Source organism: Emydura macquarii, unplaced genomic scaffold (assembly GCF_026122565.2).
Source record: "Emydura macquarii macquarii isolate MOO-44397 ecotype Brisbane River unplaced genomic scaffold, CSIRO-AGI_Emac_v2 contig_2676, whole genome shotgun sequence".
NCBI classification, from domain to species: Eukaryota; Metazoa; Chordata; order Testudines; family Chelidae; genus Emydura; species Emydura macquarii.
Genome location: NW_027132813.1, coordinates 3,090,910 through 3,107,440, shown reverse-complemented (window position 1 = coordinate 3,107,440; position 16,531 = coordinate 3,090,910). Strand labels below are relative to the sequence as shown.

The following is a 16,531-nucleotide window of genomic DNA, read 5'->3' as shown; positions in this document are numbered from 1 at the left end:
TACATTTAAATGTGCAAACCAGCATCAGCACATGCAAGTTGGGAAACTGTGCACTTTAGCTACATTTTTCACATTTAATCATGCTCCTTAAATGTAAAAAAAATGGGTTTTCAAGGCACAATGGGCTAGGGACATTTTCACAGGGAATCCTTTGCATCTATCCTACAAGGACCTCATGTGATATTACTTTACCTATGGCCTATAGTAATGGACCTGGGTCCCTTTGAAGTCCAACAGAAATGATACCCAATGTGGGCAGAGACAATCACACTACTATAAGCAATAATCGCTCCTCCTAAGGACTAGGCTCTTAAATAATTTCTCTCCCCAAATACCTTTTAGCTAATTTTTAAACTATGTATTTTTGTGTAACAAGATTATAAACCAAATCAATGGGAAAGCATTAATAATTATAGAAACATTATACAAATTTGATTTGCACAAACTGACTACAACTATGCAACTTCTTTCTTATGAAATTATGTTGCATCTGTAATGAAAATATAATTTCTAGTAAATAAAAAATGACTGTGTGTTGACTTTCACTGCTTGGTATTTCAGCACAACACACTTTTATTTGGTAGTATTTGGTCACAGACATGTTATCTCCAGTATTAAATGTAGGTTTGGGATTAGGAATCCATACATGGACAACATGGTCATGACCAAAAGTTACTAATAAAATGTAATACTGTAAGTATGATGATAATGCTGCTGTGAAATATTTATATCAGGATTATCTGGACTGTGGCAAAGCTGATGTTCCAACATACCCACTGCTGGTTAGCTGTAGCACTGCAACAACTTTTGCCTCAATTTCCCCTCACTGTCCTTAGGCCTACTTCATCCATGGGAGTGTTGTAGCCCTGCACTTTATAGAACCCTGCCACCTTTTAGGACCTCAGAGTCCTTTATCAAAGTACTAAAATAATGTATACAAAAAACAAGCTTTCAGCCAAGCTGACAGTCTCCTCATCACAGGCATAAGTCTGCTGCCTTAGACTGTCCGGCTGTGCCTTAATCTAGCCCACAAAATCAGGGTCTGGCCCACTCTTCCCACAATTAGGCTTCTCCAGTTATGATCTGGTCTTCTATCTGTTCTTCTCCCCTTTTTCCTTCTCAGCCTTCCTTCAGGATGCTCCTCAGAGAAAGAAGATCCTTCCCACCCTCTCTCTTCTGGGTTTCCTCTTCTCAATTGGTGCACCCAACTCTTCCTGGAAACAAACCCTGGTCTTCCCCAATTTGGCTTTATTTCTATTTAGTCCTGGCCCATCTTTCAAATGTGAGCTGGCAGGCTAATTGGCTTCTTAGGCTGTCATTATTTCAGGCTGACCTGGCATGCCCCCGTGCAGGCAGGTAAATGTTGCAGGTCAGCCCAGACTTGATTTTTCTTTTACCCAGGGTACCAACATCTCCACACAGATTGTTAGATGCTAAAGAGCACATTCTTGTGGAGCATGTTGTTTATTAACAGAAAAGCCAATGCAACGCATAAACATAACTTTCATCTCAACATCTCACATGGGTGACTGGGTCATTCTTAGTCCATCTGTCCCCCCTTGAATCAAGTGCTTGCCTCTACCCAGGCTCCTCCCCTTGGGGTTCTCTCAGTTCCAGTCTTTGACCCTGGTGTTAGGCTTCTTGCCTCTACTTGAATAAGATCCTTTTCTGGATTCAGGGGAAGTCCATCCACTGCAACTCTTCTCCAGGGACAGCAGGTGATCCTTATCAGGCCAGGCTTCTGGCCAGTGTCTGGGAGACCCTTGGCTGAGACCAAGCCCTCTTGGATGCTCGCTGACTACAGCCCTCCATCTAGGAGTTCTCCTTCCTAGGACCACCTCTTACAGGACCCACATTCTTTGTAGGCTCTCCAAAGAGCTCACCCTCTAGACTTCCTGTTCAGACCTCTTCTAAGAGCTCTTCTCTACAGGAATTTCCTGTTTCCTTTTGGGGTTCCCTGTAACTGAGCTTGGGTAACCTTTATTAGGTCCAGTCTAGGTGCTAGTTTACTAATCAGCCACATAGGGCAGTCAATTACCCCCAGGTGGGGCCTTCCTACAGCAGTCATGTGCAGACTATGCCCAAACTCTCCATAAAAGGCAGCTGCCCTATGACCCAAACACACTTTCAAGGCATATGTGGAGGAAATGTCCCATCACATGATCCATACCCAACTTGTTAGTAATGTCTATCACTTCTAGTTGCCTAGTATATATCTGTCTAATCTATCTATCTACATCTTGCTCAGCACTGCGATATCTGGTAGGAACCAACCAGTAACAGCTTTGTCAAGCTGTACCATACTGATGAGCAATAATAGAGAAACAAGTGTCAGTGATTACATATCTGTCCTAACACTTTCTCCAACATTAAGGATTATTTTAGCAATGCTGGAGATAAAAATGCCAAACAAAAATATTAAGATCTGTGTGCCCATTTGCATGCAAGCTCTGACAATACTCTTATTTGTATAGTAGTGTTGGTGTCTGGAAATATACCAAAAAAGGTTTAGTGATACCTGAATGCACTTTCAGTTCTTATATAGCAATATTGCTTATAAAATTCTCCAAAAAATAAAGAAATGTTTTTAACCAAGATAATGCTAATTAGCAATAACATACTGAACATTACAAACAAGAAATTAAAATTAAATCCACAACAAATTAACAGTATGCAAAGCTTACTGTTGGTTGATCCACCAACATTGAAATCAGGTTCAAGTTCTCAGTAAAAGGGATTTTTCGGACTCTCATCTCTACTTCCCATAAATCTTTAATCAAAAGGTTCCTAAAGATCTGATTAAAAGGGCCACAATATGAAAGGAACCCTGTGCAGAGTAAAACATCTCCCACGAGTCTAGAAAAAGGACAAAATCAGAATTATGAGAGAATCTACAATTTGTATACCATGCAGTTAAACCACCAAATTTTGAAATGTGTATATCAAAAAAGTTACTTACCAGTAATTTGTTCTTTGAGAACTGTGTCTGTGCATTCACATTTTTGGGATATAGTGCTCCTGGCACTGATCTGAGGAACTACTTTGAAAATAGGTGTCCATTGGAGGGTGCACAAGCAATCTTGTGTGAGAATGGCATCATCATTCTACACTATAGATAGAATGAACCCTGACCATCTCAGTTCCTTCTCCCTTGACCACAGAATTCTGAGGCAGAAATGATGGTGGGTGGGTAGTGTGAATGCACAAAGGGGACTCTCAAAGATCAACAGTTACTATTAAGTAAGAAGTTACTCACCTTGTGCAGGAACAATGGTTTTTTGAGATGTGTCCCCCTATGGGGGCTCCACTTTAGGTGTGCTTTTGGTAGCAGTATCGGTTAGTATGTGCTGTCCCTCCTCATTCCCTGCCATGAGGCTAACTAGTGCGTGCAGGCTTGAGGAGGGCAACAAATGAGGTTTAAGGAGTGTGTGTATATCATCTGAAGGCATCATGTTGCAAACCTGATAGCATTGTTTAAAGCAATTTCAGACCCTCTTAGACAGTCTCTGTAGATATTGCTGAGCCCTTGGATCTTTCTGCAATAGAAAGGAAAATCTTAGGAGACTTTCTAAAAGCCTTCGTTCTACCCAGGTAAAAGGTCAGGGCTCTCCTAACATCTAGCGTGTGTTATCACAGTGAGACTTGAGGTAAGAAGTTGGAAGACAGTTCAATTGGTTCATGTGAAACAGGGAGGTCACCTTGCGGGTGAATTTTGGGGATAGTCTGAGTGTGACCTTGTCCCGAAAGAATACTGTGTAGGGGCGATGTGCCATCAGAGCTGCTATTTCTCCTATTCTTCTGGAATAGCCTCACCAGAGGAACCCACACTCAAGCACAGAGTTATGGATGGAGTTACTGATATCCATGCCAACAAGTACTCCAGGTGCATCAATTCCTAGCTCCAAAAAAGTTTGAGAGGAAGGTGATGTCAGCACTGGAAGAGAATTGACAAAGCTCATATGCAGTGGTGGAAGGGGAGAAGAAGGGGAATGATTCCTCTTCTTCTTTTTCTGTTTATAGCCCTCTTGGGGAGCAGAATCCTTCTTCTTCTCTTTCCTCTTACCTTGAGGAACTTCAGAAGGGAGTTTAGAAGCTGGAGAAGGAGCCTCAATGCCAAACAGTGCCAATGAACATCAGTGCCGGAAGAATAGTAGACATTGATATAGGTTTTCCTGCCTCATAAGCTTAGACCCAGAGTTCATCTGCGATGCTGGAGAGGCTTTCAGTGCTGCTGTTGACTTAGCTGCTGCCAGATGTGCAGAGCAGCAGATTCAGTCTCAGAGGATGCTTTTAGACACACAGATCTCAGGCCCAATATGATATGAAGGGACAGTGTGGAAACTGGGATTATAAAAAGTGTCTGAAGGCCCGGTATCAGAAGACCTTAGCACAGAGGTTGGCAGTGCTATTCTTGATGGAGCAGCTGGTGTTATCAGCTGTATGCTTTAGGAAGTATGTCTGAAGCATCATATGTCTCTCCCTTCTCATGTGGAGAGTGAAAGCATGGCAAATCACACACTGGGATACATAGTGGCTCTTTTTTCAGGCATACCAATCATCTCACATGGACACTAACAGAAGTTGGTCAAATAAAATATATTACCTCACCTACCTTGTCTCTCATGGGCAGAGGTTGTCAAACTGGGGGGTGTGCCTGGGGGGGGGAACACTCGGGTGGTAGATGAGCAGTAATGTCAGGTGGCTCAGTCCAGCCTCACATGGTGCGGCTTGGAAAGGCAGCGCCACTTCCACCCCGACTCACCTTAGTGGGCTACCAGCCTATGGGTCAGTGTCAACACTGCTGTACCCAGTGTTGGCTCTGCCCCTGGAGACCGTTGCATGTGCTTTCCCCCACTCTGAAAACCTAGGTGAGGAGGGGCAGGTATTGGGGGGGGGGAACAATCAAAATTGTAACTCAAAGTGGGGGCTCAGCTCAAAAAGTTTGAAAACTGCTGCTTTTGAGGAAAATGCCAGTATATTACATCAAATTATATTCTGGTCATTTATCTCATTACCAGAGTGGGTTGAATGAGGATAGATGATGTTAACAGAAAGAAAATTTTGGGGTAGGAAATTTCTCATTCTGATGCACAGTTTCTGTCCTCATTCATCACTAATATGAAATAGTGAACAGTGAATTACAGAAGTAGGCAGGAAAGGATAAGCAGAATTTAAATTATTATTATAGTGTCAGAATAATATTATAGTGGCAGAAATTATTATAGGCAGAAATGGAAGTTACCTTTATATAAAACAAGACCATAAGGAATCATGTGAGAACCAACTAAACAGCACCTTCATACAAAAGGATGCCGCTGCAGAGAAATGGAAACTTACTTTGCAAATCTTCTTCAAATGAGGCTTGTACTTTTTTCCACACAATGTCACTATAGACCTTGCAGAGGGAGCCTTGATTCCTACTCTGTTTCCCAAATTCCTAGCATGCCAGCTGGTGCAAGATTTTTACATCTTGCTTGTAGCAACTTGAAACCCTAAAGTCTTGGCATTTTGGAGGGAATGAGATACAACTGGAATGTGTTTTCTGTATGCCTGAGATATAACTTTTGCGTAATAGGAATGCACATTTATGCCACACCTTCCAAAGGAGTGCTGTGGATTGGAACAAAATGATGTGGGGGACTATTTCCCAGGGATTGTGAAAATAAGAATGTACCTTGGACAGAAAGGTTTCTGGAGCTATAAGAATAACCTTTTCCTCACAATAATAGCAGGATGGGTCTTGTATAAATAAAGGAAGTAATTCCAAAAACCTGTCTTTTGGAAGTAACGGTGACTAGAAAGTCTAGTCACATGCTTGTCTAATCCATCATTCTGATTAATATTGACACCTGATGATATATGGGTAATCTGATGTGCCTGCCTAAATAATGCCATTAGGGCTGGTACCCACATGTCTATAGTGCTCAGTTGTAGAGCTCCAATCAACTATCCTAGAGAAAATGCAGGTTACTTACTTGTAAGTGGAGTTCTATTAGATAGCTCTGCATATTCACACTTATGGGTGTTGTTCTGCCTAGTGGTGTCTAACAATAGAATCTTTGCCAAACGGTGTCTATGACAGTGCTCTTGTGCTTTTTCCCATTCCTTGCCTCTGTGTCTCTGAACATGCTGAGTGTAAAGCTATATAAGAAGGTGTAACACCCTCTACCCCCTCAGTTCCTTCCTCTGTTAAATCAGAGACACAGAACCAAAAGGGACTCTGCAAAAGAGGGGAAGGTGGATGGGAATTGTGACTATGCACAGCCATCTCAAAGAACTCCAGTTACAAATAAGTAATTTTCATTTCTTCTTCAAGTGGCTCTGCATATTCCCACTTCTGGTTAGGCTGATAAGCAGTGCTGAAAATAATGTGGAGAAGGGAACAGAGTCTTAATTGAATAGAGATTGAAGCACTGCTTAACTCTGGGTATGTTTACACTGATGACGGTAAATTTGCTGCTGTCAGATAGATCTATCTGGATCGATTGAGCAGAAGTGAAGACCTGCTCAATAGATCCGGAAGTCAATCTAATAAAACCACCTCCAAAAAAAGCATAGCGCTGCGTTGACAGGTATTCATTTCCCATCAGCACAGCACAGTGGAGATGTCATAGCTTGCACGACTCCCATCGACTGCCACTGAATTTCACCGGCAGTATAGACCAGGCCTAAATCTAGCTTCAGACCTTGAGGCCAACTCAAGAGCATAATGCTTTGTAAAAGTGTACAGAACTCCAGAGCACAGATCTGCAAACTTCAGTAACGGGACTTGCTAAAGGCAAGAAAAAACACTGCCACAGTTCTATTGGAATGTGATTGCACCATCACAGGTACAGGAATTTCTGATAACATGTAACATTTGACATTAGATTTGTTTAATAGTCTGGGAAGACACCATATAACCCATGTTATTCTTTGCACAGGATACCAATAATTTAGATGATTTTCAAAAACTTTTAGTTCTATGTAAATATGCAAGAACTCTGTGTGCATCCAAACAGAATCCCCCTTATTAGGGTGTGGTTTTTGAAAAAATTCTGGAAAATTAATTGTCCGATTGATGCGAAAATCAGAGGCTACTTTTGTTAAAAGCATGGGATCAGGCCTATGAACCACCTTATCTTTATGAAAAGATGTAAATGGTAGATCAGCCATGAAGGCATTTAATTAAGTCACTTTTCTGGCTGAAGTTATGGCAATAATGAATGCCATCTTAAGAGATAAATAATTTAAAGAACTCTCAGCCAAAGGTTCAAAAAGTGGCTTCAAGAGTGTAAGTAAAACCAAATTAAGATCCCAAGGAGGGACAGGATTTCTCAGAGGGAGATACATATTAGATAACCTTTTCATAAACTTCTTATCTGTATTATGCACAAACAGCAATTTGCCATCACTAAAAAATGGCAAGCCGAGATAGCTTCCAAATGAACTTTCGAAGATGAGTTAGATAACTCCTCAGTTTTTAGGTGTCACACACTGGGATACATAGTGGCTCTCTTTCAGCCCCTCTATCATTGGCTGACTCTTGTGCAACCTCTCTAGATCTCCATTAGGCCCCTAGAGGCCAATGTGGGACCACTTCAGACAGAGTATTAGGCACCACTAGCTGAGATGCAGTTGCAGCTGATGGATTTGGATCAAAGCACTTCTTTACCACTGGATCCTTTACATATGAAACATCAACTCTCATTCATACAGAAGATATATGAAAAATTCCTGTGGCGACCCCTAATAAGACCATGGAGCCCAGGACTGCCAGTATCCCCAGCAACTAGGATTTGGGAACACACCCACAGGAGGAGGACCAAAAGAAGAGCTGAACCAAGAGGAAACAGGTCTTTTTATTCTACTTCTATCCTCCTCTAGAGACATATCTGTGTCAGATCCATGATGAAAAGCACCAGAGACAACTGACCCAGAGGGAGGGCAGAAATAGAGAGAAAACTCTTTATGGAAAACCTGTAGGAGTCTTAGGAGGAGGAGGTATAAGCAGATCAGGAGAAAGGCTAATTTATCTTCTCTTCTCTACTTTTCTCAGGTGAAGAAGATTCTGACCTCAGAACTGGGAAAGTCTATCTCTTTATCAAGACTTTCTGATTCTCACTCAGATCTAAGGAATGCCCAGACACTGATCAGTGCACATCAGCTACCAAAGTAAAAGTCTTCTTCAGAACCAGAAGATGGACCCAGAATCAGAGCAAGGGTTATGGCCAGAGCCAAAAACTTTGGAAGGCACAGGATCCAATTAAATATCCAAATCCATCTTCTTGACTCCTAAAGCTGAAACCAGAACCAACCTTATTTTTGTGACTATAGAGGCTCTGTCAGAATTGGATGGAACTGATAAATCTGATGGTTGGGATCCGGCACTGCTCATAGTGGCTGTCTTTTCCCTAGATGACTTCTTCTTTGGAACTAAGACAGCCAGAGCTGACAACGTGGCCCTTGGTTCCAACACAGGCAATTTCAAAGGCCTGACTGCTGGAGGAGTGGGAAGTGCAGCAGTACCCAAAGAAGATTCCAATTTCCTGGAACCCTTAAATTGCTTTGACTTACTGAAGTAGTCACAGGACCTGAGACTGGTCTCTTTGACCTTGGAGCCAATGGCTGCCCAGATCCTAAGGGTTTAGTTTCAAGAGCCTCATTTTAAGGAGGAGCACCTGGAATCTGTTCTGCCTCTCCTTGTAAGCTTTGGGCATAAAAGTCTAGTAGATGGAACACACAGAAGGAAAACGGACCTCTCCCAACCACTTGAGGCTCCTAATTGGTCATCAGATGCCAGGAAGACAGCAGAGCATAAAGCATATCCCTGGAATCCCAGCTGCTTCTTCTTCAGTTCCACCATAACCTGGAACCAAGCTAACAACCTAGCAACCTGTACTATCATTAAAGTGCAATACTAAACAACTAACAATTAACACTATGACTGGAGGAAAAAAACATGGATCTGAATGGACCGGAGCTGTTCACCTCCATTTAGGAAAGCAGTTAGAAGAAACTGAGGTGGTGCATTCCATTATATAGCCTTAGCCTCAGAATGTTCAGAGGCGCTGAGGGGAGAAGTGGCAGCAGGATGTGAGAGCACTGTAATGGACACTGTATAGAGAAGATTCTACTATTAGGCACCACTAGACTGTGCAATACCTATACGTGGGAATATGTAGAGTCACTTGAAGATGAATTCTAGTGTATCTGAGATCACTAGAACTTTGTGGCTATTATTATTATTTGTATTATAATAGCTGTTAAGGCCAGGGTCCATTGTGCTGGGCAATGTAAAAACAGAGACAGTCCTTGCCTCAGAGACCTATTTGTTTCCCCTCACATCAAAAACATAATTTGAGCAGATTAATTAATGAAATGTCCTGGTTTAGTTCTGCCACGATACAAAAATGTATCTGTGACGCTAATGAATTACACTTCTCTTCTGATGCCCAAATGTGAATTGTAAGTGGCTCTGGCCTGTGCAGTGTAGGGCTAGGAGGAGGTCTTCAACTCTCCCTTTTCCATATCCTTCATGTTAATTGTCTGGTAAGGTTGGAATGAAACCAAATTTTGCAAAATTTCCTGCGAACTGGAAATTCAGTAAAATTTTTGTTTTGGATACACTGACAGATGATGTTTCAAAAAAGAAATATGTTCCCTGGGATCCTAGAAGCAGCTGAGTGAAACTGACATGATTCGTTGGAAGCTTCTGCTCCAGATTTTTCCCTCTGCTAGGGGAATATTTTCTTTTTGAAGTCCCTTGGTGTTGGCTGCTATGCTGGCTTTGAAAGTGAGATGTGAGACCTCTTTGTAATCTCAGCCACTAATTTCTCTAATATTTCCCCCAAACAGTTCCTCATCAGTAAATCTGATGCACAAGGTATCTGTTTAGGATGACTGATTGATATTCACGGGTATAACATGAATTCCCTGTAGCCACCAAGTTAGAAGCCATTATTATGTCAAAAATCACATCAGGGATTTGACCAGGGAAGAATTTAAAATGATTCATTCCAACAAGAATCAAACCCTAGATGATGAGCATTTGCTTTCCACCAAGTAGGTATTCCTTACCAAATACAGGAAATTTTTTGGTCTGAACGATTAGAGCTGAAGCTTTGTAATTGCTATGTAGTCTGTCCTCATTGTTTTGGTCTGTGGGATCTTTTAGAAGGAAGTCCCCTCCTGAAGGTCTGATTACATCTTTCATGGGTCGAGTTACTGCTGCACCAGTCTAAGACTCTCAAAACTCATGAAATCTCTTTATATTTAACATTCACTTTTAATCAGAAGTCCTCATTTAGTTCTTAAGATGTCCTCAAAAGAGGTGACGATGGGAAACCATGTATCTAATAAAGTTTGAAGGTGAAGTCAGTACTGCCTGAAAAAATTAAAAATATAAAACAAAATGTTTGGGAGAAAAAGAAATGTCAATTTGTTCTGATGCCAGAGGCAGAAAATCTGTTGGTTTAATTCTGGGGCTACCTGCAATAACGTTGGACAACCTCTGAATTCCACAGATGGGGGGCATGAATGAGGAAAAAAGCTGTGCAGCAGTATACTTCACAACTTTTAGCCAAGAATCTCTCCCCAGTGCATAAGAGGCACTTTTCATGCCCATCTAGAGAAAGAAAGACAACTGCACAAAAGAAACACTTACATTCTGTATTCAGAGATGAAACCATCACTTTAAGGAAAGGTCCAAAGAGACACTAAAACAGTACAGTTTAACAAACGGCTGATAAACTCTAAAATTTACTCTAAGACTGAGTCTATACTGTACATAAATATCTGAACTAGTTGTGAATTATTTACAACTGTTTTATGTAAACTCACATGACAAAGAAAGGAAGATGTTAGTTCTGTAACAGCTTCATCAGTGGAAGAAGAAGAACAGAGGGACCTTTAGACAGGGACCTTTAGACAGACCTTTATAATTTTTATCAATGGAAGTAAGTCTTCAAAAACCTGTAAGTAATTCTAAATATCAATTACAAGCAACTTTTCCTACAATGGAGCCTTGTTGGAGACAATGTCATGAAAGGAAATTAAATTTTCATTACTCGATCATAGAATCATATCAAATAAATGGGATAAGCCTATTGGTACTCATTTACAGTTTTAATCCTGTGTAGATATTTGACTATGTTTTTTACTTCTGTAAGAAATAATTTTTTCCATATACAGTATTCATATTCTTTGCATACCTGTGCCTGCTGGTGTACTGACCAAAAAGTTAGTGGCAATTTTAATTTCAATAAAGTGCTAGCATGCACTCTCTTGGCCTCTTCCCATGAAAACATGTCTCTACCACATTTATTTTAAAGCTAATGTACCTGTTGCTGTTTTATCTTGGTGTCCTATACATAAATTACATTAAAATTACTTTAAAAGTACATTAAGATTGCAAAATCAGCACTCAAAAGTTAGGACATGCCAGAATCAAGGTTGCCTACGCAGACAACATTATGATACAATATTCAATTGCATGGTCACTTACTATTTCAGTCCACAGAGTTTCTAGGCTGTTTGGTTCGCAGGCTGCCAGGCTGCCTTGCTCTCAGGCTTCCTGGGCAGACCCGCCTCTACAACCCAGGAGTTCCCCCTATTGTCAGCCAGGGGTTCCCACCCACTCCCATCATTTAACCTGGGGAGTTTCCCTCCACTCTCATTCTCTTCCATCATTAGCCTAGGAGTTTCCTTCCCACCTCTTTGTCAGCCTAGGGGTCTTTCTTTCCTCCCATAGGAGGAAAGAGCAACACTGGGGGACAAGCAGGCTGACATAGGAGGCATTAGTACATTCCTAAATCATAGAATCATAGAATATTAGAATTGGAAGGGACCTCAGGAGGTCATCTAGTCCAACCCCCTGCTTAAATCAGAATATTCCCTTTCATGGGACATTCCAATGCCTGAGGTTTTGCTCTAATTCAGAATGAAAACACTCAAAAAAACATTTGGAATTTCCTGTGGGAGAAAAATTCCATTTTCCAGACATCTTGATGTCATTTATTATTATTTTGTTATGATTTTTTATGAATTCCATGCAAAATACAGAATATAACTAACAAAGTTTGTGCACTGACAGCTACCTACTTTTCCATGGAAGGATATTTTATTGTCAAATAGTATCTTTGTATTTTGTAGACATTTTGCTCCTTTGTCTAACAGATACTATACCTGTTAATCTGAGCTTTGAACTCCTTACTTTGCTGAGTCCATCTAACTTTCTCTCCACTCAGTCCATCTATAAGTGCAGAGGCTGCTTGCATCTTTCTCCTGCACACATCTGCATCATTCAACAGGTCCTAAAATTGGACAAGTTTTCCTGTCTCATTAAATTTTCAAATTCTATTATTCAAAGATCTTTACTATATTCAAAAATCTATAAACTAATTTTTCTCAAGAAAAAAAAAAGGAAAACCGAGGAAGTTGATATCTGAGACCCTACTGGGTCTTCAAAGCACTATGCCCTGAATGGATGTGCAGCTTTTATCGATTCCTAGTCCCAAAGTTTCAGACAAATGGCTTTTAAAATACAAATTTTTCCAGGCTAAGTTTTAAAACCTTCAGAATTAAACTAAGAGAAGCAAAATGCTGTTGCATTAAAATTCACTTTAAAATTCAAATTAAAATTCACTTTTCTATACTCTTTTCTATACTCACTTTTCTATACTCCTTGAGCCATTGCATCATCAAAAAGAGGGGTTTAAATGGCGCTCGCTTTCGGTAATTACACGATTCTAATGTTTGCCAGGCAAATATGAATATTCCAGCATATTTTATGTCTGTTTTATCTTTCATTGTATTCTGAACAGACTGAACCAGTAAACACTATCTATATAACTCTTTAAAGTTTCAGTGTGCAAAGAATTTTTTATATTCATACAATATTTTTATCTCACCATTTTCTCCTTCATTGCTGCATCAAACTTTGCCTGCACTTTATCCAGTTCAGCTTGTTTTTCATCTAATAACTCCTGAGCTGTGGCTAACTCTGCATTAGCTACTTTCAGGCGTGCTTCTTGTTTTGCTAAATTAGTCTAAGAATAAAGCATGGTTAGGCATTAATCGCATACAATATAAAATCTATTATTTTAGATCTGCTCCATTGTTAGTCAATAGGAATAGAGATACAACTCTGTGCACAATAGCATTATTAAATAAACACCGTAAAATATATATTTAAATGATTTTCTTTTCCAAACAATGTCATTTAAATCCATACTTTAAAATCTGTACTTATGTATTAGCCACAATAATATAAAAAATTAGCTTTCTGCTCCAGGGTGTCAATTTTATTTCTATTTTAAAATAATATTCTGGTCTGGGAAAATATCAGATGCCTAACTGACAAGACAGAGGCATGTTGAAAAGATCATTACAATCAGGCTCCTGGAAAAGAGAACATCCCTTGGGGCTTTATTGTGCAGGCCTCTGTTTTATTTGATTTATATAATTCATGTGTTCTGCAATGGCAGCTAATCATGAGTTTCGGAGATTTGTCCAGGATCATAACCTGACAGTTCTTGAGAAATATAGCCCTAGGCCAATAAGCCACTCAATTGCTGCCAAGTAGATATTTTTACTAATGAATCCTTTTGGTAATTAGCCTTCAATGAGGGAGCTAAACCTTTCAATAATAGAGCTACTGCTGAGTTGGCTGTAGGTACCAAAATTAGTTTGTATAATTTAGCAGATTTCTGTACATTTTTTATATAATATTAGTTTTATCCAGCTTTATCCAGCAGTTTCCATTCAGAACCTATGATGTCTTCAATGCAGAAGACTAAAGGAAAATCTGTATCTAAATTTTTTTTGCATGAGGAAAACTTCCCGTAGTTTTTTAAACTTCTTTCCCTATTTTGCCTGGTTACAATTATTGTCTTGTGTCTCTAGTATTAAAGTATTCAGGTGGAAGAGCCTTTTGTGGGTTTCTGGCTCTACTATTATAGCTGGACCACAGTAAAAACAGGCAACTTTAATTTAATTTGCTGAAGAGATGCTTGATACTAAGGGTTTTGGAGCAGAAGTGCTTGATACTGCATGTTACTGGTTACAGCAATGAAAGAGGTTTCTAGAGAGCAGACTGACTGGAAACCTAGATTGGGCCAAAGATTTTGCTCTGTAAGCTAGACCAAACATTATGCCATGCTGGAAGACAAACCAGAACCCTGTTATGCAAAAAAGATAGAACTAATTCAGCCAATTGATTCATAAACATCAAGGCCATTGATCAAGAAAAGGATCATGCTGAAGTAGCATATTAGTTTAGGACTGCAGCTGCCACTGACAAGGGCCCTCTGCCAAAAATATTATAATGAATCAAATGATTTATTTTCCTTTTTCAAATGTTTTTGAAGAAAGTCTTGGTTAAAGACTTGATTAAAACAAGAAAAAGCAAAATTGCTCAAACAAGTATCATGCCAAATATCACTTTTGAAGATTTTGACATTTTTCTCTCAAAGACAAAGGAGAAATATGCCAAAGGAAAACAATCACTATGGAAGTGTCAGAGCATCCCAAACACAAATTGTGTTCTCTGTTAGGGACATTTTTGTAGCATAAAATGCACCTTTTAAATTCTGATTTCTTATCACCTTCAGTTATAATGGTCTGAAGACAAATAGGTTTGAAGAAACTAAGATTTCTAAAATATCAGAATTGGCTAATCACTACTAAACTCAGTTAAATTAAATTACAAAACAAACAAGAAAAAGCCTTCCTCTTATTCTGAAGGAAACATGGAGAAAAGAGACCATTTCTTTTGAAAGTCCCAAGATTCATAGGGTATGTACACATAGCAAAGCAATATCCCCAGCTGGCCCATGCCACCAACTCAGGCTCATGGGGCTTGGGCTGCAGGGCTGTTTCATTGCTGTGTAGACTTCCTAGACTTGGGCTGCAGCCTAGGCTCAAGGACCCTATGGTTCTAGAGCTTTTAACATTTCAGAGATCTCCCTGGGATGAAGCAGATACAATTTCATGGAGGAGGTTAAGATTACTCTGTGTCTTTGAGGAGGGGAGGGAGAGTGAAAATCCATTTATTCATTCACATGGACTATTTTCAGCCAATTTAGAAGGTTTTTCTTATGTATAACAACTCTTGATATGTTATTTCTTATGGACAACCCTGATAGTATATTTCTGCTACAAAATGAAAGAGTATATATTGTTGTTTTTTTTAATTCACTAATTACAAATCTAAAAAAACAAAGTTTATATTTTACCTTAAGAGGTAACACTTCTCTGTTAATGCCATAAAATGTTGCCATGGCTAGTGTCCAAGACAGGAGTCCTGCCACATTACCACACACCTTTTTACCATTTTCAAAAGTATAGTCATCCATGTTAAAATAAGGCTGTAATAATTCTACTGTTTCTTCATTGATACTATCCTTAGCAAATTGTTGGAGACTCTGCAGAAATGGACCACTCATGAGCTGCAAAACAAAACAAAAATCAGCTTTAGTAACTATTTCATATTCTACATTTAAAAGTTCAATCTTTCATGTTTGAGTAATTGTTAGAAATGACCCTAAAGTACAGAAAGAGCAATCTGGCACAGTTATTATGATGAGGACAAACTTTATTGCACTAACTTCCTTTTGCATTTTTATTTAAATATTCTTTCAACTGTTTTAAAATTAAGAGAGGTTACTTTCTAGTAATTGTTCTTTGAGAGTAACCTCTGTGTAATCTAGCTTCTGGATTCTGGATGGTGTCCCCTGGTGATGAGTTAACATAGTTCTCTTCAAAGACTTGTCTGTTGAAGGATGCATAAGTGTTCCCTCATGGTAGTGAGTGATTGGTACCCACATCTATTTAAGTAAATGCAGTGCCTCAACCACCTCAACTCCTTCTCTTGAACCACAGAGACCTGTCTATATGAAGAACTCCAAGGTACAGAAGAAGGTTGGTGGGAAGTGTGAATGCTCAGAAGTAATTCTTGAAGAAATTAAGATTATTCACCTGTAATCAGAGTTCTTCAAGATGACATCCGCACATTCACACTCTGGGAATGTACTGACTGTGCAGCTTGGACAATAGAATCTTTCCACAGTAGTGCCTGTTGGACTGCTTTTGTGTCCCCGCTGTCCATCTCATTGTTCCTGAACAAAATAACTACTTTTATGATGGAGCTTGATAAATTTATGAACATGATTATATGATGGGATTGCCTGTGAAAGCTTGGGCCTGGACTTGATGACCCAAGAGGTCCCTTCCAGTCATGTGTTTCTATGAATATTCTAAGGGAGAGGCAATAAAAGGGGCTGAAGTGCTCTGGCCATCTACATTCTTTCCTCAGGTCTCTAAGAAAGAAGGCAAGAAGGGCAGGGAGTATGAATGTGCAGAATCCATCTTGAAGAACTCTGATTACAAATGAGTAACAATCATTTCTTCCTCAATGCCTCTGCACATTCCTACTCTTGGAGTAGTTTGATAAATAGTACTTTTGTCTCCAGATGGTGGGACCCTAAGTCTAGTTAAGCAACTACTGTAATACTGCATTACTAAACTGAGAGCCAATCTGGGTGTTATATTT

At 39.7% G+C, this 16,531-nt stretch overlaps 1 protein-coding gene across 1 annotated transcript in view; it reads right to left on the bottom strand.

Moving 5' to 3' along the window:
- Window positions 1-16,531, bottom strand: part of DNAH8 (dynein axonemal heavy chain 8) — a 563,218-nt gene that overhangs the window by 70,144 nt on the left and 476,543 nt on the right. The window contains exons 70-73 of the mRNA XM_067565373.1: window positions 15,216-15,428; window positions 12,891-13,028; window positions 12,166-12,293; window positions 2,685-2,856 (exon numbers count right to left, since the gene is read on the bottom strand). Of these exons, the coding sequence (XP_067421474.1) occupies window positions 2,685-2,856; window positions 12,166-12,293; window positions 12,891-13,028; window positions 15,216-15,428 (651 nt within the window). The remainder of the gene's footprint in view (window positions 1-2,684; window positions 2,857-12,165; window positions 12,294-12,890; window positions 13,029-15,215; window positions 15,429-16,531) is intronic.